Consider the following 23,443-nt stretch of genomic DNA (forward strand, 5'->3'; position numbering starts at 1 on the left):
GGTTCAAGCTGACAGGAAGGTGACACATTACATGAGTGGTGTGTGGCGGAGCATCTCTGAGCATACGGCACATTGAACTTTGCAGTGGATGGGCTACAGCAGTAGAAGACCACAAACGTACAAAAGTATGTTCAGTGACCATTTTAATGGGTATCTCTTGTACCTTATAAAATGGCCACTAAGTGTCAGACCCAAGAGACAAGTGTTAGCCTCTGGTAGGAGCAGGATAAGGAAGCAGCTGCTAACTTTTTTTTAAAGTCAAACACTGATAAAAAAATTCATGGGAAATTATTCTTTCTACCCTCAATTGCAGGAGTATATTAAATGGTAACTTGTTTGTTTCAAAGCTTATTCAATATAGATAATTGAATTCGTGTTCCACCTTCAACCATGTGCAATATATCTGTGTACAAATTAGAGTAGGTAGGTTTTTGTTTCAAAATATACAGGTGAGTCTACTTTGATCCGTGGGCTAACACTTTAAATGGTACAAATTATGTATTATGTATCGATTTCTCCTTCCGGTTTAAAAAAAATTCCTTGTCCTCCCCTCTTCCTCTATCCCCCACTCTGGCCTTTTACCTCTTCTCACCTGCTTATCACTCTTTCCACACACCCCCTCCCACCCCGGGTCCCCTCCTTCTTCCCTTTCTCCTATGGTCCACTCTCTTCTCCTATCAGATTCCTCCTTCTTCAGTCTTTTACCTTTCCCACCCACCTGACTTCTAGATAGCCTCCTTCCCCTCACCCACCTTTTTATTCTGTTGTCTTCCCCTTTACTTCCCAGTCCTGAAGACAGGTATCTGCCCAAAACATTGTTTGCTCATTTCTGTAGATGCTGCCTGACCTGTTGAGTTCTTCCAGCATTTTGTGTGTGTTGCTTCTGCAGAATTTCTCATGTTTATATTCTACTGTCATGTGAACATGTCAACAACTAAACCTTTAAATTGAACATGTATTACCTTTTCCTTTCACAATGTTTTTATACCTTTTTTACAGTTATGGATGTTCAAGCATTTGAGAGACTGCTCGGTCCCTGTATGGAAATTATGAAAAGGAATATTGCAAATTATGAGGAGCAACTGGTGAATCTTTTTGGAACAAATATGGATCTAGCTGATCGCAGCGCATGAAAAAAGAATCACAGAGGTCTCAATACATCACTGTGGAAACTGATTTTACCACTGAAAGTGCATTTGAATTGTGTAGAAGCAAACAATTTTTATAATGATTCTATTTATTTCAAACCAAAAATGGAAATTATTCTTTTGCGGTTTAGGAATAATCCAGAGTAGTAGCCTTTACTGCTTTTTATCTTGCTCTCCAGAGTAAACAAGTCATTAAATAATGGATACATTCTGAAATATATTAGTCATATCTGAAATGGATAGTTCAACCAAATAGTTGTTCAGCAGAATGTCTGTAATGATCAACAAAGTACACAAACTTTGGATTTTAACGGTGTTTTAGTACAATTTAAGCTGTCAAATAACAATTTACAATTATGGTCTTGTATTGATATACATCGTTAAATACACAACATGTAAATAGGAAAGTAGAATTAATTTCATTTCTATGCAGTTTTGCATCATAACATTAAATTTTCATTCAAAAGTGAGATAATTGGTGAACACAATTGATTTTCAGCTATTTCATTCTGATGAATTAGCATAGAATGAAAATTACAAAACTATTAGAACTTGTTCAAATAAAACTATATATTGGGAAGTCCAAGTAAAGTATATCTGGTGAAGTGAAAGTTTAAAAAAAGTATTTATTTCTAAACTTATTTTTACAGTAAAGTAACTAATATAGTTTTACCCTGCAATTTTAAGTCTCCCACTATATATCTTGGACTTTTTAGAACAACAATCATGATGTGTTTTGAAGCTGATTTTATTATGAAAATTGAAATGACATGAGAAAAGCAATTCCATTATTTTGGAATATACAGGTAATTACCAAAGGCTCCCTTCAGAACTGCAAACCATTTAGACTGTGGCTTTAATTAGTATGCAGGGCAATGTCACTGCACTGAGGACAGACAAGGAGTTGGTAGGGGTGTGCATACTTCATTAAGAGTGATGATTCTATTATCTGTTTTTACATCATGTAGTGAATATTATTCCATTAGATCTATTTCAGTCCAATTATTTATCTCTCTAATTCACAGTTTCTGTTTTAATATGGATGTTGCATTGAATTGAAAGGGATATTGAGAACAAAAATAATAATTTCACTCTGGTTCTGTATCCAGAATATTTTATCTAACTTAAATCATCATGGTTGTGCATTACATGGTAGCCAGATACTAAAGACTGTTGATTAATCAAATGATTCTCCCTAGTGAACAATGTTCATCCCACATGTTGTCCTGTAATAGGATTATAGTCCTTTTTTAAAAAAAAACTACTTTTGGATTATTACTGTTTTCTTAAGTATACCTAGTCATTTTTAGAAGATGTATATGCACCTAATAAAATATGAATTTATTTAAGAAATTATTTTGTAAATTTTTCGAAGCAAAAATTATTTTCAGTTCTTATTTTCAGCTAAGAATTATGGCAAAGGAAGTAAGTTGAGTGATTTTGGATTTTTGTGGTATTGCTCACTGCTATTCCTGACTCTGGTCTGATCAATTAAGAATTAGCGCAAATAATCTTCTCTCTGAATTTTAGAATTTAAAAGACTAAAATTGTTAGATTGTTCTATCACTCCAGGAGCAGAAGATGAACAGAACTGCTGTAAAATCCGTGGCTGGATATAACCTGCTCCAAGGACTGGAATAACTCTTTTTAATGCCTTATCTGGAACACCTAAACTATTCAAGCACTTGTGTCAAGTGAGGTTAACTTGGATTATAAGAACTCTTTCAGCAACTGGTTCAAGCTTTAAGATTGAGTGTGGCTTTGGGGAAATCTTGCACAATGCCAAAGGGTGGTCTTTTTTCTGGTCAAGATGGCACCAATGAACAATGATTCCTCGGGCAACATCTTCAAGATAGCCAATCTCTTCAATTAGTTGAAATTTTCTATGCCTTCTGCTTGTTCTTTTTGTCTTGTCTTATGGAAACCATTGGAGCCTGTGACATACAGTTTGGAACTTGATTGAAGGATCTAGGGCTCTACTGTGCTGTGTCCGGAGAGCTGCCTTGAGGAGAAGATCAGAGATGGGGACCTGAAAAGGACTGAGAACATGAGCTGATGCGTGGAGAAGACCAACGACGGTGCGTGGAGTCATGAACGGCGCCATCTCAAAGCGGCAAGGAAAATTGAAGCATCGAGATGAATGTGGATGGGTCAGTAATCACTCTCAACGGAGACCACTGGGGCAGCAGCCGGGTTGGCGGCATTCAGATCTGATGTGGCGGTCACCCTTTACGGAAGAACTGAGTTCATGCAGCCGCTCTCCTCTCCTGATGGAAAGATGTTTTTGATATTCTGAGACTTGTATGATTGTTGAACTGTACGTTATATTAGTTTGCTTCAGTTTTCGGTGTTTTCTTTCTTTTGGTGGGTGGGCGATCTGTTAATTTTTTGTGTATGTGGAGGTTGAGGGATTAGTTGCTATTGTCGCTGCTCTTTTTTGCGAGTGAGTGGGGACTTATTGTTTCTGCTTTTTTCTGTGCGTGAGGGTGTGGTGGATTTGATGCTATTGTTACTGCTTTTTCTATGGGGAAGGGGTGGAGGATTTTTGAGGTCTGTAAGTTTTATTTCCTTTTCGTTTTGATGGGAAGGGTGTTGCTGTCTTTTATTTCAACTGTTCCCCACGTCCTTCTGTTATTTCATGGCTATCTGGAGAAGACTAATATCAGAGTTGTATTGTAAATGCATACTTCGACAATAAAACAAACCTTTCACTTTGGCCTTTGATCATCTCTCTGTTGGGATAAAGGCCAAGCCCTGCAATATCAGCAGCAGCTGTAAGAAACAAAGACAAATCTTAAGAACCATAAGATGACCATTGAATTCCTGATCCAGCTTTGTAAGAGCACCCAGTAAATGTTTGCTCTGTACTTCCTGAACAGTCACTTAAAAATGCTTGATACAGATGATCACCCCCTACCCTCTCATATCCATGATGTTGAAGGTGCTCTGAAGCTTTGTTCAATTGATCCAGTGAGTTCAAGCAGGACAGCAATATCTCCAATCCCAATCCGACTTAAAAACAGTAAATGTTGAAATTTTGGGATATCTCAGCCGTGGGGTGGGGGAGGTAGAAGAAAAAGTTCTAAGTTGCAGATATGATTGCTTACTTACTGCCCATTATGCTATTGGCATTTAGGGCAACGATGAAGGTCCTCCATCTCTGGCACTCTTGTTTTTCTCTACTGTTGGTCATACAAGTCCCGGGTGGAGACTCAGGAATACCTGTACTGTTGTACTCAGGTGTACAAGGATTCTCCATTGCTGTTTCTCTAACTGTTTTATTTTACCAGTCAGGGTTGTTCACCCTGAGCTGAACCCCCGAACCTGAAGGACTGCTGGACCACTTAGTCTGGCCTCTACCCTTTGACCTGTTTGGCATGAGTGACCATATCAGGAGCTAATGTATAAAGCCCTGACTCCAGTCAACATAGCTCTCTGGATCATTGAGACATGTAAGCCTCCAAACCCAATGACAAGGTTGTGGTTTGCTGGGAAATGCAGATATGATTTGGGGAAGTGGGGTGCTAGAGGAAAGAAAATATGTGATATGCGTGATATGCTGTTTACCAAATTATTCAGCTGATCAATTAATGAAGGCAATTTATTTATTTAATTGTAAAATGGTTTCAGAACCAAAGGGAGAATGTTGGAAATGCTCAGCAAATGTCTGTTGAGAAAAAAAAAGAGAATAACTTTTTACAGCAGAACTGTCTAGGTTTACATGAAACAAGATTTGCCTATAGTTGTTGACTTTTAATACGAAGTCCTGAAGGCTCCAACATATCCAGATGGAAGATGAGGTGCCACTCCTTTATGCTTCTGGTGATCTTTGCTGGAACAGAGGATGAGGATACAGGCAGATGAAGCTATACTTTTCCACCCTGTATTTTATGGACCTGATATTTACGTCAATCATCTGAAAATGTATGGGTTTTAAAACATCACCAGACTGAGCTGTCCTTTGTGATGAGGTGTTTTAAAATGATATTTGGATGAACACTGCAGCTCCAAAGATGAATCTGAGAGAAAGAACAGTGAGATCCCTTGAGGAGATAAATAAGTGTTCTGATGAAGGGTCTCACCCTGAAACATTGACTGCTTGTTCCTCTCCAGCATCTTGCGTGTGTTGGTCTGGATTTTCAGCATCTGGCAGCTTATCTCGTGTTTGTGCAATGTTGCTTACATTTTACCTTTGCGTCATCACAAGTTTAGTTTAACTTCTGGGAGAAGAATTCCACCAATGTTTCTAAACACATCTAACAAACAGATTTTCAGTTGCAGTGCGAACATGTTGACTGCTGTCTGCCATGGTGACAGCTACTACTTAATTGTGCTCATCAAATATGTGTGAGCTATAGGACTTACTATTCACAATCAAGTTCAGTTTATTGACATCCAATCATACACATGAATACCACCAAACAAAAGAATGTTCCTCTGGACCAAAGTGTACAACACGGTAAGTGTGGGTGTGTATAACATATACAGTTCTTGCCTGATGCTTCCTTCAGACTTGGCTTATTAACTGTTTTCCTAGTCCTTGACAACTTTATAAGTTGTTTTTAAAACTTTGAGATATAAAAATGCACTTGACTTAATGACTTCACAATACAAAATACACTAACTGTAAATAATGAACACAAAATTCATTACTCTTCAAATATATTCTTTCTTAAAAGTTTTTTTTTAATGTATTCAACATTCTTCCAGTGGAAAGTTTAACACATTTTGGAAAGCCATTCTAAAATGAGATTTCAATAATTTAACATTACAATTCAATTGCTACTTATTAACATTTCTCTTTATATTTCTCAGTAATTATACTGCAGAGGTGGCATTGGAACTTAGGAACAGGTAAAAGGTTATTCTGTTTGCATATCCATTGCGCTGCTGCTTGCAATCTTGAGCTTGTGTAGCTGTTAGGACATGTGAAATTTAAGACTTTCTACATTGTGTAGAATAGTGAGAGGGAGTAATTTATAATACAGTATATAATTAAACAATTCAAATGGAAGTCTGTTCTCAGTGGTGTTCAAAGCATCACTGGGATTACTTTTTATGCTGTATATCAATGATTTAGATGAAATAGATGGTTTTGTTGCCACATTTGCAGATGATATGAAGATTGGTGGAGGGGCAGATAATGTTGAGGAAACAGGAAGGCTGCAGAAAGACAGACAGATTAGGAGAATGGGCAAGAAAGTGGCAAATGAAATAAAATATTGGAAAGTGCATGGTCATGGCTTTGGTAGAAGAAATAAATGTGCAGAATATTTTCTAAACAGGGAGAAAATCCAAAAATCTGAGATACAAAGACTTGGGAGTCCTTGTGCAGAACACCCTTAAAGTTTAACCTGCAGATTGAGTTAGTGGTGAGGAAGGCAAATGCAATGTTGGCATTCAATTCAAGAGGTCTAGAATATAAGAGCAGGGATGTGATGCAGGGGCTTTATCGGGCACTGGTGAGGCCTTACCTTGAGTATTGTGAACAATTTTGGGCTCCTCATTTAAGAAAATACGTGCTGGCATTGGAGAGGGTTCAGAGAAAGCTCACAAGGATGATCCGGGGCATGAAAGGGTTATTATTTGAGGAATTCTGTTTGTCATATGATGGCTCTAGGCCTGTACTCGCTGGAATTTAGAAGGATGCAGGGGGATCTCATTGAAATCTTTTGAATGTTTAAAGGCCTAGACAGGATAGATGTGGAAAGGCTGTTTCCCGTGTTGGGAGAGCCTAGGTCAAGAGGGCACAGCCCAGGATAAGAGGTGCGAGCGTCCGCTTAAAACAGATGTAGAGGCCAGGTCATTGGGTGTATATACAGCAGAGATTGATAGGTTCTTGATTAGTTTCATAGGTTACGGGGAGAAGGCTGGGGAGTGGGGCTGAAGAGGCATAAAAGGATCAAACATGATTGAATGGCGGAGTAGACTCGATGGGCCAAATGGCCTAATTCTGCTCCTATGTCTTATGGTCTTACAACAGTGGCAAAAGAATCTTTAAGATAAAAATCCATTAAATTTCAGCATAACACTTTGAGGGCATATCTTGCCAACTGATTTTTCTTTACATATTTTGGTATTTACACTTCTATGTTTTGTAACTCCAAAACATTAAACTAACTGAAAGCAAAAAGCCAGGAGCCCATGAAAACATGTGGTTTGTTTTTGTTTTTCTTTAAGCAACCTGAAATCATGATGTAAACAACAAAGAATGCTTACTCAAACAATATATTTACAATATTGCTCAAATATTATTAAACTATTAAATACACACAACACTCCTCCCTGCTTAGCTGTAAACTCCAACTCCGTATAGAATGCATCACAGTACTATACAGACATCCAAGCATAGTAAATCATAAATGGTCGCATTCAGGCCTGAAGACTTAATCACTGTGGAGGATTTCCTGCTCTTGAGATAACATTTTCACTGACAAGGGAGGTCTCTCAGCATATCGGGAGAGACTTGTGGCTGTGAAAACAATCTCGGGTTCTGGGGCCTCCTCTGTGGTGGTTTTAGGAGTTGACTCACTGCAGGAAGTGGTTCCAACAGCTCTGGATGTCTTTCTTCTAGTTTGTGCATCTTGATTTTGATAAGGTCCATTTAGTTCACTGGTGTATTCTCTTACTAATCCTAACGTTGCTGCCTTTATGATCTGATCTCTCTTCTTGGTGTCCTCATCCACATCATTTGGCAAACAGTTTTCATATCTCCATAGACTCCTTTGTTTTTTTTTTGGTCTTCCATTTATCCAGCTGGACTGTGGTCTTTACATTATTTTTACAAGCTGTTTCTGTCTACCACTTGAAGTTCATGCAATAACCTTAATGCATGCAGAGTAGATTCTGGTTCTTTATACTCACAAAAGCTGAAAGCATGCAACTTTTCTGAAGCTCTTTAAACTCTCTTCCAGCTTAAAACCAAGCCAGATTTTGCAAGTTGCTGCCTGAATAACATGTCAGAAGCTTTATCAGATACGTTGCCTCCAAATGCTGTTATAGTCGGACCACTGCTTTTCACTTTCACAATCCCTCGGAACAGCATAGTTCTTCCTTCGTCTAAGATGCTTTCCAACCAGAGGCACAGAGGCTAGCATCGACACTTCAGTTGAGAAACTGTCGACGAGGTACATAGAGATACTTGTGGCATTATCCAGTCCTTAATTCGCTTTCAGTTTATTTTATTGTAGGGGTTGTGGCATGCAAATAGTAGATGGATCTCCAATCAAGTTGTAGTTGTTTTAGCCAATCACACACCCACATTTCTGGCCCTCCTGTTTTTACCAGATACAAGCCCAATGTGGCTTGTTGGTTGTTGTATTTCACTATTACAAATGTCATTCCCACAGGAGTTGTCTTTTCTGCAGTAAAGTTATTAGATACCTGCAGGCTTCAGATAAGTATCTTTGAAATGCCATCACTTAATATTGAGTTACAGAGAAGTACAGCACAGAAACGGGCCCTTCAGCCCATCTAGTCCATGCTGAAAACAATTTCAACTGCCTACTCCCAATGCCCTGCACTAGGATCATAGCATTCTACATCCCTACTATCCATGTACCTATCTAAACTTCTCTTAAACGTTGAAATTGGACCACTTGTGCTGGCAGCTCATTCCACACTCTCATGACCCTCTGAATGAAAATTTGCACTCCTGTGCCCCTTAACCTTCTCACCTTTCACCCTTAACCCATAACCTCTAGATGGAAAAAGCCTTCTTGCATTTACCCTATCTATACCGCTCATAATTTTGTATACCTCTATCAAATCTTTCTTCAATCTTCTACATCCTAAACAATGCAATCCTAACCTGTTCAACCTTTCCTTTTAACTCAGGTCCTCCTGACCAGCAACATCTTTGTAAATTTTCTCTGCACTCTTTCAACCTTGTTTACATCTCTCCCCTAGAACTGCACAACAATACTCCAAATTAGGCCTCACCAAAATCTTATTCAAAATCATTATAAGATCCCATCTAATGTACTCAATACATTTTGCCAATTTGCTAAAAGCTTTCTTTTCAACAAATGATGTACCTGTATTCCCATATCCCTTTGATCCACCACACTCCTCAGTGCCCTACCATTCAAGACCAGCCCTGGTTGGTCCTACTGAAGTGCAAAACCTTGCACTTGTCTGCATTAAATTCCATCTGCTATTTTCCAGTCCATTTTTCCAGTTGATACAGATCCCTCTACAAGCCTTCCTCACTGTCTACTGAACAACCAATCTTGGTGTCATCTGCAAATTTGCTGATCCAGTTAACCACATTATCATCCAGATCATTGATATAGATGCCAAACCACAAATGACCCAGCAACAATCCCTGCAGCACAGACTTCCAGTCAGAGAGGCAACCCTCTATGACCACTCTGGCTTCTAACACAAAGCCGATGTCTAATCCAATTGACTACCTCATTCTGTATGCCGAGCGACTGAACCTTCTTGTCCAGCTTCCCGTGTGGGACCTTGTCAAATGCCTTACTAAAGTCCACGTAGACAACATCCACTGCCTTGCTTTCATCCACTTTCCTGGTAACTTCCTCAAAAAACTCTCATAAGAGTGGTTAGATGTGACAAACCATGCTAACTATTCTTAATCAGTCCATATTTATCCAAATATTTATATTTCTGGTCTCTTGGGATACTTTTCAATAACTTTACCACAACTGATGTCAGACTATATACCGACCTATAATTTCCTGGTATCTATGGAGTAACAAACAGCTAAGCCAGTATCCAATTTCATTTTATTAATTGCCATTCACTTGTGTATGCCATATTGCTTGTCTATTGTTAGTTTTCACACTGTCAATCTCAAGGCTACTCAGACCTGCATCACTCTCATCAACAGCATGCAGATTAGTGTTCATTTTGGAACTACTTGCCTTTTTATATTTTTCTCTTCCCTGTGCAGCCCATTTATTTTTGTCTGCCCAACATGCTGTTTGTATGTGACCTATTTTGTCGCATTTTCTACAAGTTTCACCTTGAAACCTGCATTAATCTGCTGTCTGAGTCCCTACCCCAACAATTGCACAATTTGTTCAGCCAGGCCAGTTTCTCCTTAGATGACGCAATGATGTTTATGCTCACTTTCATTCCTGGACTGTACTGTGCCAGTCTGCTGTTTCCATTGATACAGCAATTTCAACTGCTCTTTTACATGTAAGGTGTGCTTCAGTTAGGAGCCATTTATAATGTATTTTTTGTAATATTCCACAAACTAAACTATCTCACAGTGTATTGTTAAGTTCATCATTGAACTGACAATGCTCAGACCACTTCAATTCAGCCATGTATGCTGAAATGGATTACCCTTCTTTTTGGTTCCGCTTATGAATCCTAAAGCATTCTGCAATCAGCAATGCATTCAGTTCTAAATATTGCTGCATTACCTTCACAAAAGCAGCAAAGATCTTTTTGGCTGGTCATTCCAAAGCAAACTGTATGCTGTTCCACCCACTGCACTCAGTAAAACTGGTACCTGTTTCTCATTGGCTATTCCAATTGCTTTAAAGTACTGCTCAATTAACTCAGTATACATGAGTTAGTTATCCGTTGTGTGCCAATCTTTCAGATGTAGCCTGCTATTTCTGTTCATTTTAATGATTGTTATCACCTGATAGTCACTATTAATGAACCTATGAACTCTTCCATTTTCTGCCTTTTATTTTAAACGTGAATGTTTCTTCCTTCCTGAAGAACGTGTGTTACGATTTTTGTTTTTCTTTTTAGCTCAAAACTTGTGCTTCGCTTCAACAGGTAGTAGTCATCTCACATTAATTTAAATTCCTCATCATTGTTGTGTTTTGTAACTCCAAAGCATTAAACTAATTGAAAGCAAAAAGACAGGAGCCCAGGAAAACATGTACTTTATTTTTTAAAAATCTAGTGCACTTAACACATGGCAGCACCATGACTTAACTAATTCACGTACTCTTACATATAACACACAATGCATTATGTAAACAACAAAGAACGCTTAATCAGACAATATATTTTGAATATTACTTCAGTATTAAATACACAATATACACCAAATGCATTCACTTTTCCATTGTACACTGTATCTGTATTTCTAATTGTTACAGCTGAAAGTCTTCAGTACTGCAAATCTGTGTCTTTATTAATGCTTGCTGGATGGTGCTGATGTTTTTTTTGCTGGTGAGGATGGGTGGTGGTCACTGCTTGTGTGTGGGAAGGGGAGCTGAGGGGGGCTTTAGGGTTCTAATGTTTTAACTCATTTATTCTTTGGGGCACTCCTGTTTTCGTGGATGTTTGTGAAGAAAAAGAATTTCAGGATGTATATTGTATATATTTCTCTGACATTAAATGTACCTATTGAAGTTATTCAACTAGTTCCTTAATCCCAGTCCTCAATATTTTGTTTCTTAAGCTTTCAAAGGTTATTGTTAATGGACTGCAAACTCCACTTTTGATAGGACATTTTAAAAGCAGTAACAGTTGAAACATAAGTAAAAGCCTCCTTATGCTATAGACCAGTTTGTGCCTAATCTGTTATTCAATTGTATTCTATCTGTCCTACTCTCTCCCAATGCCCATGTCACTCAGTATCTTCACTGTTCAAAAATTACCGATTTCTACTTGGAATAAACATCCTCGGTCACAGTCAGAGTTGTGCAGCAGCAAAACAGGCCCTTTGGCCCGACTAGTACATGCTGACAAAGATGCCCCATCCATACTGGTTCCATTTACCAATGACCTTCTGAACTTTTCCAATCCATGCATCTGTTCAAGTGTCTTTTAGAAGTCATTGTGCCTGCCTCAATCACTTCCTCTGGCAGTCCATTTAATCCATGGCCACTCTCTGGGTGAAAATATTCTCCACTGGGTTCCCATTAAAGCTTTCCCCTCATGATTTTTTTTTTCATAAGATCACCTTTCCATCTCCTAGATGCCCAAGAAAAAAAAAATCCTAGCCTGCCCAACCACTTTCTCACTCAGTCCCTCAAGTCCTAGTAACATCCTTGAAAACCATTTCTGCATTCTTGCCAGTTTAATAACCTTTCTTGTAATCTTTCCTATGGCAGGGCGACCAAAACTGAACACAATACTCATCGGCATCCTGTATAACTACACCATGATCCCCCAACTTTTATGCTGAAATGTCCTGACTTACCAAGGCCAGTGTGCCAAAAGACCCCTTAACCACCCTTTCAGTGAACCATGTACAAGGATCCAAGGTCCCACTGTTGTACATTACCTAAAGCCCTGTTGTTCACTATGAATATCCTACATGAATTTAACTTTCCAAAATGCAACACCTCACATTTATCTGAATTAGACTCCATTTGCCATTCCTCAGCCCATCTAAACAAGATTCCCTTGTAATTTTAGATAGATACATTCATTGTCCACTTTACCACCTATTTTAGTGTCACCTGCAAAGTTTCTAACTACACCCTCTGCATTCTTCCCCAAATCATTGATATAGATCACAAATAAATATAATGTTGTTACAGCAGGAGTTTCTGACAACCATGTGGAACTCCTGGCCTTCACATGTGGCTTAGCTACTAAGCCTGGTGGACAGGAGGAAGGCCAAAGGCGGGTTTACTGGCACCTTAAAACCAGTCGCCTTGGGCAGATAGGGCTCATCATCTAGGAGAAGGAAAACTCTGAACTGAAACCTCCGTTGCCTTGCGGCTATATCCACTCATGGGGAAGGCTTTGGGAGTAAACTCTGAGGGAAAAATTCAGAGCTGGAGTCTCTAAGACAGCCCTTCATTGAGTTCAACATTGACTGGCAACTCATGCAATGCTGCTAGTGCCAAACAGTGTTAGTCTCTGCAGTTCCTTTGTGTTCATAAGATGCGTGGAGAGGGAGCCTGCTGTATGGGTAACAGCTTATTCTCCATATTGTACTGCTCTGGCGTGTATATCATATGGACAGCTAGGATGCAACATTCATGGTGTGCCCTGACCAAAGGCGGCCTCTCAATAACGGGCCTACACTGACCCTGTAGTGCATCACTGATTACAGGCCTTCAGCTTGAGTAACAACCTTCCATCTGAAACTCCTTGCTTTCTACTAAATTGTATATCCAATTAGCCAGCACTTTCTGTTCAGCTGAAGATATCTTTGGCTCTCTCATTCCTAAGTGAGATGATTCATCCTATTTCTATCCTGTTCTTAAGTGGTTTACAGTTAGCTTTACAGTTACCACACCAATCAACTCCACTCATCTTTGAAAATTAATGAGATCGTGCTCTAAGCTTGAGTGCAAAAGGCCAATTTTATTCCATTTCTCCTCTTTAGACAATCTTTCATACCAGTAATCAATTCAGTGAATCTGCCCTGCCTATAGCCCAACGCAAATTTATATCCTTACTTTGGCATTGAGACCGCATGCCAGCGTAGCATAGCGGTTAGCGCAACTGATCAGGTCATCTGAGTTTGGAGTTCAATCCCAGCATCCGTTATAGGGAGACTGTGCATCCTCCACGTGGAATGCATGAGTTCTCCCTGGGTGCTCCGCTTTCCTCTTTGTCCAAAGACATACCAGTTAGTAGGTTAAATGGTCATTGGTGCCTGATTAGGTTAGGGTTAATTGGGGGTTGCTGGTTGGAGTGCCTTGAAGGGCCAGAGGGGCCTTTACGTACTGTATCTCTGAATAAAATAACAGCAAAGTACCCTAAAGCCTTGTAAAAGTTCTCTACAAATGTTGCATTCCTAATCCCTTGTAGTAAAAAGGCCATCTGAGCTTTCCTTTCTGTTTGCTTGGCTTTCATTTTTGCTTCCTATATATAATAATCTTTCTCTGCAACATTTATTCAATCTTTTTGCTCTCTACCAAGAGGAAGAAACTCACTCAGTTATGTTGTATATTGTTTCCCACCTTTTCGCTCTCCGGGTTGGCCAACCTTTTACATTCCATGCATCAATTTTTTCATGCATGAGTTCTATATTAACATATTTTTACAAGAATTAAATGGGGGTACAAGAGTTGTATAGCGCATCTGTACTTGTGAGTGAAAAAATTGACGCATGGAATGTAAAAGGTTGGCCGCCCCTGAGTTAACCTGACTTTATCTCATTGTATCTACTTCATAGATCACTCTTGTATCCAATATACCAATAAACCTGGATGCATTACATTGCCTTTTAATAGCACTGTATTTTTAATTTTCTTTCCGTCATTATCTGAATCAGAAATTAGATTTTGTCCTTTCTAGAGATATAATTCACTTGTGACATCAAGACAAAGTAATTTAGGATCCAGAGAGAAACATCTACAACTGTGCTCTGAGGGTATCACCTCGACTGGTGGTACACTAATTACCAAGCTTAGCAAATACCTGTACCACAACATCAAGACAATGTAATTTCCATTAATAAATGTATGTTTAATATCTCTCAGGAGAAACCTACCATGAGATGTTAATCACTAAACTGCTTTTATGAAGAGAATTTGGGTAATTTTAGATAAACCTGCTCTCATGGGACAATGTTTTACAAAATTAAATCATCTGCAATTTCTTTTGATCTAAAATGGGAGCCTTTTTTGGAGTATCAATCTGGAAGCAAGTGGTGGATAAAACATTCAAAACATAAAATAGAATTCCTCAGTTTTCATAACTTTAAAAAATATTATTTGGGCAGCCAGTTCTTTCAGCAAATTAAAAACTTCAATCTGATGTGATGGTGAACTGCACAAAAACTTATGAAATAATACAATATTGATATTTCTACAAATTGAGTGCCTTGCAAATTCGGAATTTAAAATGATGCTGACAAATCTTTAATCATTATTGGCTTATGATGAGGCCAGTTAAAGGCTGGACAATAAGTGCAGAAATTGGACTGTGCAACATGCATCCTGAGGAAAATATGTATAGTTGAATGCAGATTGTTTTTTGGAGTCTGAAGGGAAACAAAAAAATTCTCTTCTGTATATTATTTTATTGCTGTATATTACTGTATTGGTCTGTAGTCCATGTAAGTTTGTGCATCTCAAAAGACTGTCGAACTTGAGTTGTATTTTTAAACTTAAATAAACTAAACTTAACACACTCAAAGTGCTGGAGGAACTCAGCAGGTCAGACAGCATCCATGGAAGAGTGTAAACAGTCAACGTTTTGGGCCCAGACCTTCTTCAGGACTGAAAAAGAAGGGGGAAGATGCCAGAATAAAAAGGTGGGAAGAAGGAAATGAGGCTACCTGGAAGGCGATAGGTGAAATCAGGTGTGTTGGAGAAGAAGGAATCTAATTGGAGAGTAGAGGGGTGTCCATAGGAGGAAGGGAAGGATGAGGGGGCATGATAGGCATGTAAGAAGTAAAAGGTCGAAGTGGGAAAAGGTGGTGGGGGGGGAGGGATTTGTTCACTGGAAGGAGAAATCACCATTTATGCCAACAGGTTGAAGACTAAGTACCCAGACGGAATATTAAAAACAGTACAAGGTTGCTGATAATTTTGATATGCCTGTAGCTCCTTACTCAAACTCAACACTGAAAATTCCGCAGCTTATTTCCCAAAGTTCTTTCACTTCTGTTGATCTCAGTAAATATATTCTTCCTTGGGGAAATCCTGTTTCTTAAAATCGTCTGTCTAATCACCAACTTGCATGTTCTTGCAGAACATGTATGTAAAATTGTAACTCTTAACTGCATACATAAATCTCAAGTATTAATAAATAAAGATGTGCAAATTACAATAATGTGTAACATTTAGTTAAGTATTTAAACATAATTAATAAGGCACACCAGCTTGTATTCATGCAACATTCCCTATAAACTATTTAAATGAAAACAGTGATCTATTCATAGCAGATTTTATTAGTTTGCCTTGGTGATAAGATTTTCGATCTGCTAAATCAGAATCAGGTTTATTATTACTAACGTGTGTCATGAAATTTGTTTTGTGGCAGCAGTGCATAACAGTGATTACTGCAAGTTAGAAGAAATTATATAAAACAAGTAATAATACAAAAAGAGAGCAAAAGGTGTTCATGGATCCATTGTCCATTCGGAAATCTGATGGCAGAGGTGAAGAAGATGCTCCTAAATCATTGACTGTGTGGCTTCAGGCTCCTATAACACTTACCTGATGGTAGCAAAGAGAGGAGGGATATCCTGGATGGTGAGGGGCCCCCATTAGTGGGGAGGCTAATGCCCATGAGTTTACAACCAGCTTTTACCAAACATGTTTCCATATCTGTTGTTTATATACCCAGTTAGAATGCTTTCCATAATATACCAGTAGAAATGTGTTAGGGTCTTTGGTGAGATATCAAATTTGCTCATACTGCAAATTAAATATAGCTCTTTTTCATAAATGCATTAATATGTTGGACCCAAGATAGCTCTTCAGAGATGTTGACACCCAGGAACCTGAAGCTGTTCAGTTTCCACGGCTGACCCCTCGATCAGAACTGCTTTGAGTTCTCCTGATTTTCTCTTCCCAAAGTCCACAATCAAATTTTTGGTCTTACTGACATTGAGTGCAAGGTGGTAGTTGTGACACCACTCAACCAGCAGATTTTTCACACTCCTGTATACCTACTTGTCACCATCTGAAATTCTGCCACCAACAGTTGTGTCATTGGTGTATTTATGGATGGAGTTTGAGCTGTGCCTGGCCACATGGTCATGAATATGGAGAGAGCAGAGCAGTGGGCTAAGCAGGAATTCTTGAGATGCGCCTGGGCTGCTTGTCAGCGAGGAGGAGATATTTCCAGTCCAGAATGACTGTGGTTTCCTGATGAGGAAGTCAAAGATCGAGTTGCAGAGTGAGGTACAGGGGTGTACATTTTGAAGCTTGATGATTATTACTGAGGTAATGATGATGTCGAATACCGAGCTTGTAACCAATAAACAGCAGCCTGACATAGGTATTGTTGTGCCCAGATGGTCCAAGGCCGACAGGAGAGTCAATGAGATTTCCTTCACTGCAGTGGGTCCAAGTCTTTGCTCAGGTAGGAGTTAATTCTATCTATAGCCTCTCAAAGTTCTTCATAACAGTAAATGTGACATTTGTTGAGGCAACTCGCTCTGCTCTTGGGTTTGTTTGATGATGCAGGTGGTAATCTCCAACTGGAGCAGTGAGAGATTGAAGATGTTCTTAAACACTCAAGCCAGCTGGTTGGCACAGGTTTTCAGTGCCATGTAAGGCCTGGTGCCTTGCAAGGGTTCCGACCCCTTGTAAGATGTTCTAATGTCGTCTTTTGATTGAGATATAACAGGGTCACCAGATGCTGCAGGGATTCACACAATATTGTTAATTTGGTACATTCTTATTCCAAGACTTGAGGTGTTTCATTTGGAGTGCTAGACGGAATATTTGAAAAAATCACATTCAATTTTGAATTCAGTTAGCTTGGTTGATTGTAGTTCGTCTGAAGCTGATATCTGGTTTAGTGCTCTGAATTAATTAATGACTGCCTTGTATAAGACAGATGTTCAAAACTTTTTTGCACAATTTATGGCCCATGGGAATGGTCAACATGAATCTCCTGTTCTGAATTGGCCACTGTGTTGGTGGTGAGCCTCCTTTGTAAATTGCTGCGGTTGCTAAGGTTCCTTTACATTGCTCTTTGGGCTCCAGGTTTTGACACAAACTATTTTGAATCATGCAAAATGTTAATTAAACAAGTTGTTTTATTTTGAAAGTTGTACTGCTTTGAGTGTGTTTGGACCTATATACATTCATGTAATTCAACATGGCAGCTCACAGGGCCACAGTGGCTACTCTGGTTTTCAGTTTATGAAAATACAATCACTCTATGTATATAAGCTTTCTAACATATTTTAAAATACAGAGTAAATTTTAGTTTCAAAGTACAAAAATACAAAGTACACCATATACAACCTTGAGATTAATTATGTTTTATTATTATGTTCTTTATCCTTTTGTTTTTTTTTTCTTGTGGTGCATTAGATCCCGAGAAACAATTATTTTGTTCTTTTTACACTTCTACACAGGAAATGTTATTAAACAAACTTGAATCTTGAAGTTTCCTGTTTTGCTCATTCGTTTGACACATAGGTAAATGGAAGGTTTTACGAGTAGTTAAAACACAAAGGAGTTGTTTTAAGAAATCTGTCCTCTACCTATTGTTACATGAAATGGGGCTGGTCAATTGTCATCTTCAACATGTTAGTGGATGGTATTTAGACTTGTTACTGACATTGAATGTCAAGTGGAAGAGGTTATTGTAAAAGTTCAAAGTAAATTTTATCAAAGTACATATATGTCACCATATACAACCCTGAGATTCATTTTCCTGTGGGCATACTCAACAAATCTATAGAATAGTAACTACAAAAGGATCAGTGAACGATCAATCGGAGTGCAGAAAACAACAAACAGTGCAAATGCAAATATAAATAAATAGCAAAAAATAACAAGGACATGAGATAGTGAGATAGAATCATAGAGTGAGGTCATTGGTTGTGGGAATATCTCAATGGATGGGCAAGTGAGTGTATTTATCCCCTTTTGTCTGTCATATACTTGTGCAGATATGCAGAGCTTGCATTGATATTTAAAGAATGGAATTTATCACCACCTCTGATTTTACAAAGGAAGCGACGGGGATGGTATATCAACTGAAGGTCAACCAAGAAGCTACAGTGATGTCTGACGTTGCATAGATTGGCCTCCAACAACCACAGTCAATGACTTTTGTGCAAGGTTTCCTCTGATTTCTACTAATTTCTGTTTTACTCAGTGCTGTTCTCGGTCAAATGCTTTAGTTCATATCAAAGGCAGTCATTTCCAATTCTGAAATCAAGTTTTAATTAGTCTATACTTGCTCTTAAGCTACAATGGAATTTGGGACCAAGTCTGGGTATACAGTACATTGAACAGAGCACCTTTGAACACAGCACTGATGGCAGTTGACAATACCTTCATTATTTTGTGCTGACTGTTCTTGATTTTTTTAAAATTGCCGTCAATAGACAGGACATAAAGCAAATTTCTATGTTGTGAATTGAATGGAGTGCCCGTTCCTGGGCACTGTATGGTGAAGCTAACTGCACTTGTGTTTAAGTCATCCAGGACAGTCACAGAACTCCATTCAATTTACAACATAGAAATTTGCTTTATGTCCTGTCTATTGACGGCAATTTTAAAGTGAAGCCCTGCAAAGTGAAGCTCTCTGTTATGAGCTCTTAACTTCTTCCTACAACCATTCCAACTAAAGTTAGTTTCAATTATTTCACTGCAGATTTACAGGATGGGCAGTGACACCTGCATATTTTGCAGTCAGTGTTTGACCTGCCAATCTCCTAAAGAACTCAACTAATAGAGTACATGAAGCATGGGCTAAAATACCCAGCACTTGCAGCTCCAACATGTAGGAATATGAAAACTTTCAAGTTATGTATTTGAAAATGTGATATTACTCCACTAACCCAGAGTCAATGTCATGGAAAACTGGAATGCTGGAGTAATCTAAAATGATGTTATGTCAAAAAATAGCTGTGACATTGTTGAGAGGCCGACTGCTGCTTTCTTTCGTTATACGTATGCCAAAATACGAGAGAACTTTCAGAACAATAGGTGCAGACTTTACGACAAAGGCTTCAAACTAACACTCAGGCACAGATAGAAATCAAAACAACTGGTTCAAAGCTCAAAGTAAATTTACCAACAAAATACATATACACTGTCTCCCAACATACAACCCGGAGATTCATTTTCTTGCGGGCATACTCAATACATCTGTAGAATAATAAACATATCAGAATCAATGAAAGACTGGTTGAACGCCCAAGCTGGTGTGAAAAGAAATAAACTATAATAATACATAAGTGAAAAGGGATCTAGTTTGTTATCGAAGCGTCGGTTAAAATTGATACCTGTTCCCGGCTGGAAGCCGGAGAATAGTTTGTTCGATATATAAATATCGAGACGATGAGATAAAGAGTCCGCCTTGATAGTGAGTCCATAGCTTGGGGGAAGTTTCAATGATGGGGCGTGAAGTTATCCCCTTTGGCTGAGGAGTATGATGGTTGAGGGATAGTAGCTGTTTCTGAACCTGGTGGTGTGGGTTCTGAGGCTTCTGTACCTTTTCCTGATGGCAACAGAGAGAAGAGAGCAATAGCACCTACATCTGGTTACTGTAATTTTTTAAAGAATGCATTTTGGGGGAAGGCGACGGTCAACGAGAATGAAACCGCTCTCAACCGCACTGCTTTCCATCCGGGTACCCAAGACTGCGAGAATCCTAGTTCCAAGAAAACATCTCCCGGCATGCTCCACTACGTATTGTTTATTTTTCAACGTGACGTAACACGGCTTCTTCAATCGGAGCGGCGCTTCCTTTGATTGGCGTGCGCCCGCGCTCCAATCGGCGGGCCGCGTTCTGAAGGTCTGGTGCCGCCCTCGCCACTGTGGGGGTTGGGGGAAGAGAAACTCGGTAATGGCGACGGAGCTGGTGAGTGAAGTCGGGAGGATGTAAACAACGCGCGCTCGGCGCCTGCACCCGGCACTCTCGGCTCTCTGGCGGCCGTGTGAGGGCCGAGGGGGGCACAGCGGTCGTAGGCAGCGGGGTTTGGAGCGCGGTCGGGGCGGCTAGCGGGGAGTTGTGACGTGTCGCTCATTGTTTATAAGTTTGTTTTTCTTCTGTCGGTGACGTTTCTCCCATTCATTTCGTGACAGCGCCGCGACCCCAGTCAGCTCAAGCCCAGTCCCCCCCGCACCGCTGTCTCATCCCCCCGACATACGGTACGCAAGTCGTGATGTCCCGGGTGATTTGTTTTTGTTTTCTTGAGCCTCCTCCTCCCGCAACCTCACGAAGATTTAGAAAGAAATGAATTGAAATATGTCTCGCGATTGCGGGGTAAATGTTTGCGGCTGTTGGCGACCCCTTGACGGCACCAAACCTTACGTTATGTAATTTCAGTTCTTCTTTAAGTAATCATGTAAGTTAATTGTGGAAGTAAGAAGATAATGTTGGCCTGTTTATGAAACAGTTGTTTATGTCTCGTTACTTTCCGGACTGAAACGATACATAAGATCCCGGAGACGTCTGATGTACTTTATAACGTTATACAAGGAAAAGTATGTTTTTATAATTTTGTTAAGTTGGTGCGATGGTTGATTTGTTATTAAATTCCCTTGTTACGCAGTTCTGAATGAATGAGCTGACACGCAGGCGCACTGTTCCAGCTCAGGGCGTGTAAGTGTCACATGATGATGTATTTAAAGGCTCTGCGTGTTTGTGAGCAGACTTCAGGCATTTGTTTACTGATTGTAGTTCCCCCCCCCCCCCCCCGTCACTAATGGTAGATCTTCCTGAAAAGACAAGTGTCGACTTTTGCATTTGCTTGAGTCTGTTGTCGTTAATTAATTCTCCAAGCTTCTTCGAATTTGCCCTCTTTCGCTTTCAATCTGTTTGCACTTAGGCGAAGGAAGTTTAAGGCAGAGTGACGCAGATCACAAATTGATTTTAAGATATCGAGATTTCGTTTCTAAATAGGTGTTCAAACGAGTCTCAATCAAGGCAGATCTATTGGAAGTCGTTAATTTCCTGACAAGTTGAGTCGAGCAAATTTTAAGAGACAGAGTTTTGCAATTTTCTCAATAATAGTAACGAAGATGTTACATTCTTAAAAGGTCAGAAAACTACAACTTGGAAATGAACCGAACACTTTCAATACGTAAGTTCTACGTAATTAAATCGGTAATGAATTACAATAGAAGAGCCGAGTTACCATATTGTTTGTTCAATTAAAATGAATGAATATGAAGAAAGAAAAACGCGCTTATTTATTTTTTGAAAAGTATGTGTAAGATATGACAGATAGCTACCATTTAGTCCAACTAGTCCTATCTGCTTCCAACATATTTGCAATGTCAGATAGGATAATGGCTCTGAATTTTGTGGTTTCTGAAAGAGTAACATGAGTTGTACATTAAGCTGGCCTGCGGGGAGGATGCAATTTAGAGTGTTGTTTCTCTTACGTAGGACTATTTTGTCGAGAAGATGGACTGACCGAAATTTTATCAGGTTTTAAAAAAACTTGCACTGGGTACAGAGTTCAATATATCTGCATGAGTTGGATGTAATGAATGGCTTGACTGATATGGAGCTCTGAGGAAAATACCAATTCCCTAATGGCACATTTTCTCTACCGAAAACAGAGTCAAATAAGTACCAGAATTTAAAGAGATGATCTTTGGTTTAATCCATGACAAAATTCCTGGATCTCTAGGGCAGATGAATAGTGAGCATTCTGAATAAATGTGTAGTTCTGTACCATTTGAATGAATAACCGTCATCTCTGGCAGTTGAAACAGAATTGTGTCCAAAAGTGAAATCACTGAGTATCTAAGGACAAAGAGATAATTTAAAGAGCAGTGACTGGCAGTATTCATATAAATTCCAATTAAGAACCAGAATCAGGTTTATTATTGCTATCTTAGATGATATGCAATTTATTGTTTTGCAGCAACATTACAGTGCAAAGATATAATACTATAAATTACAAAATAAACAGTGCAAAAATGAATAATGATATAGTGTTCAGTGACTGTTAAGAAATCTGATTGGGGGGGGGGGAGCTATTGCTCAATTGTTGTGCTGAGTCTTCAGGATCCTTTTTCTCCTCCCTGATGGTATCAATGAAATGAGTTCATGGCCCAGGTAGTGAGAGCCCTTAATTATCGTGATAGAGTTAGTTAAGTCTGTTCTGAGTTTATATCAAAGGAAGCAGAAAAACATGAAGATGTCAGGGATAAAACAACACACTGAAAAGAATAGATGATTGAAATGTCATGTTCTGTAAGACTTTCTTAGGGTGGGATGGAATTGGGGATGCAGTTACCACTATGAACCTGAATAAAGGAGAGGCACAGCATAAAAATCTGCAATTTCACATGGCTACTGTTATTAAAAAGCATTTGTAAGATGAACAACATGCAAACGATAACTTTTTCATCTTGCACAACAATGACACAGCAATTTTTAAAATAATCTTGTGTCTTCCCAGAGATTTTAATTATATGCATAAGACTGGGAATGTGATCACTATCCAATAAATCTCAAATCATTTTATCCCTGGACTGTTTTTGAACAATAGATGAACTTATTGCGATTTGTGTCATAAGTATATTCCGTATCATGTCATAGGCCCTGTTCCAGAATTACTCCCTGCTGATAGGTTTTCAATTAGGACTACATAACCTATATAAAAGCTATTAAGGGAATTAAGATAATCCTTCTGATGTGCTGGAGAAAATTACATGTGTGAGTGGCTAAATGTAAACACAGGAAATTCTACTGTTTTTGGAAATCTTGAGCAACACACACAAAATACACAT

At 39.0% G+C, this 23,443-nt stretch overlaps 2 protein-coding genes across 3 annotated transcripts in view; both read left to right on the forward strand.

Annotated features, from left to right (window-relative positions):
• The window catches only part of LOC140738673 (cAMP-dependent protein kinase type II-beta regulatory subunit-like), a 104,618-nt gene extending 100,754 nt beyond the window's left edge, over nucleotides 1–3,864 (forward strand). Inside the window, exon 11 of the mRNA XM_073066324.1 lies at nucleotides 1,000–3,864. Within this exon, the coding sequence (XP_072922425.1) occupies nucleotides 1,000–1,133 (134 nt within the window). The 3' untranslated portion in view covers nucleotides 1,134–3,864. The remainder of the gene's footprint in view (nucleotides 1–999) is intronic.
• A 16,623-nt stretch (nucleotides 3,865–20,487) lies between these two features.
• The window catches only part of hbp1 (HMG-box transcription factor 1), a 45,669-nt gene continuing 42,713 nt past the window's right edge, over nucleotides 20,488–23,443 (forward strand). Inside the window, exon 1 of one of the 2 annotated variants that reach the window (XM_073066322.1) lies at nucleotides 20,488–20,555. In XM_073066322.1, the coding sequence (XP_072922423.1) occupies nucleotides 20,541–20,555 (15 nt within the window). In that variant the 5' untranslated portion in view covers nucleotides 20,488–20,540. Of the gene's footprint in view, nucleotides 20,556–21,479; nucleotides 21,781–23,443 lie in introns of those variants that run through there. The other variant, XM_073066323.1, reaches the window with a different exon arrangement.

The sequence above is a fragment of the Hemitrygon akajei genome, chromosome 14 (genome assembly GCF_048418815.1).
Source record: "Hemitrygon akajei chromosome 14, sHemAka1.3, whole genome shotgun sequence".
Taxonomy (NCBI): Eukaryota; Metazoa; Chordata; class Chondrichthyes; order Myliobatiformes; family Dasyatidae; genus Hemitrygon; species Hemitrygon akajei.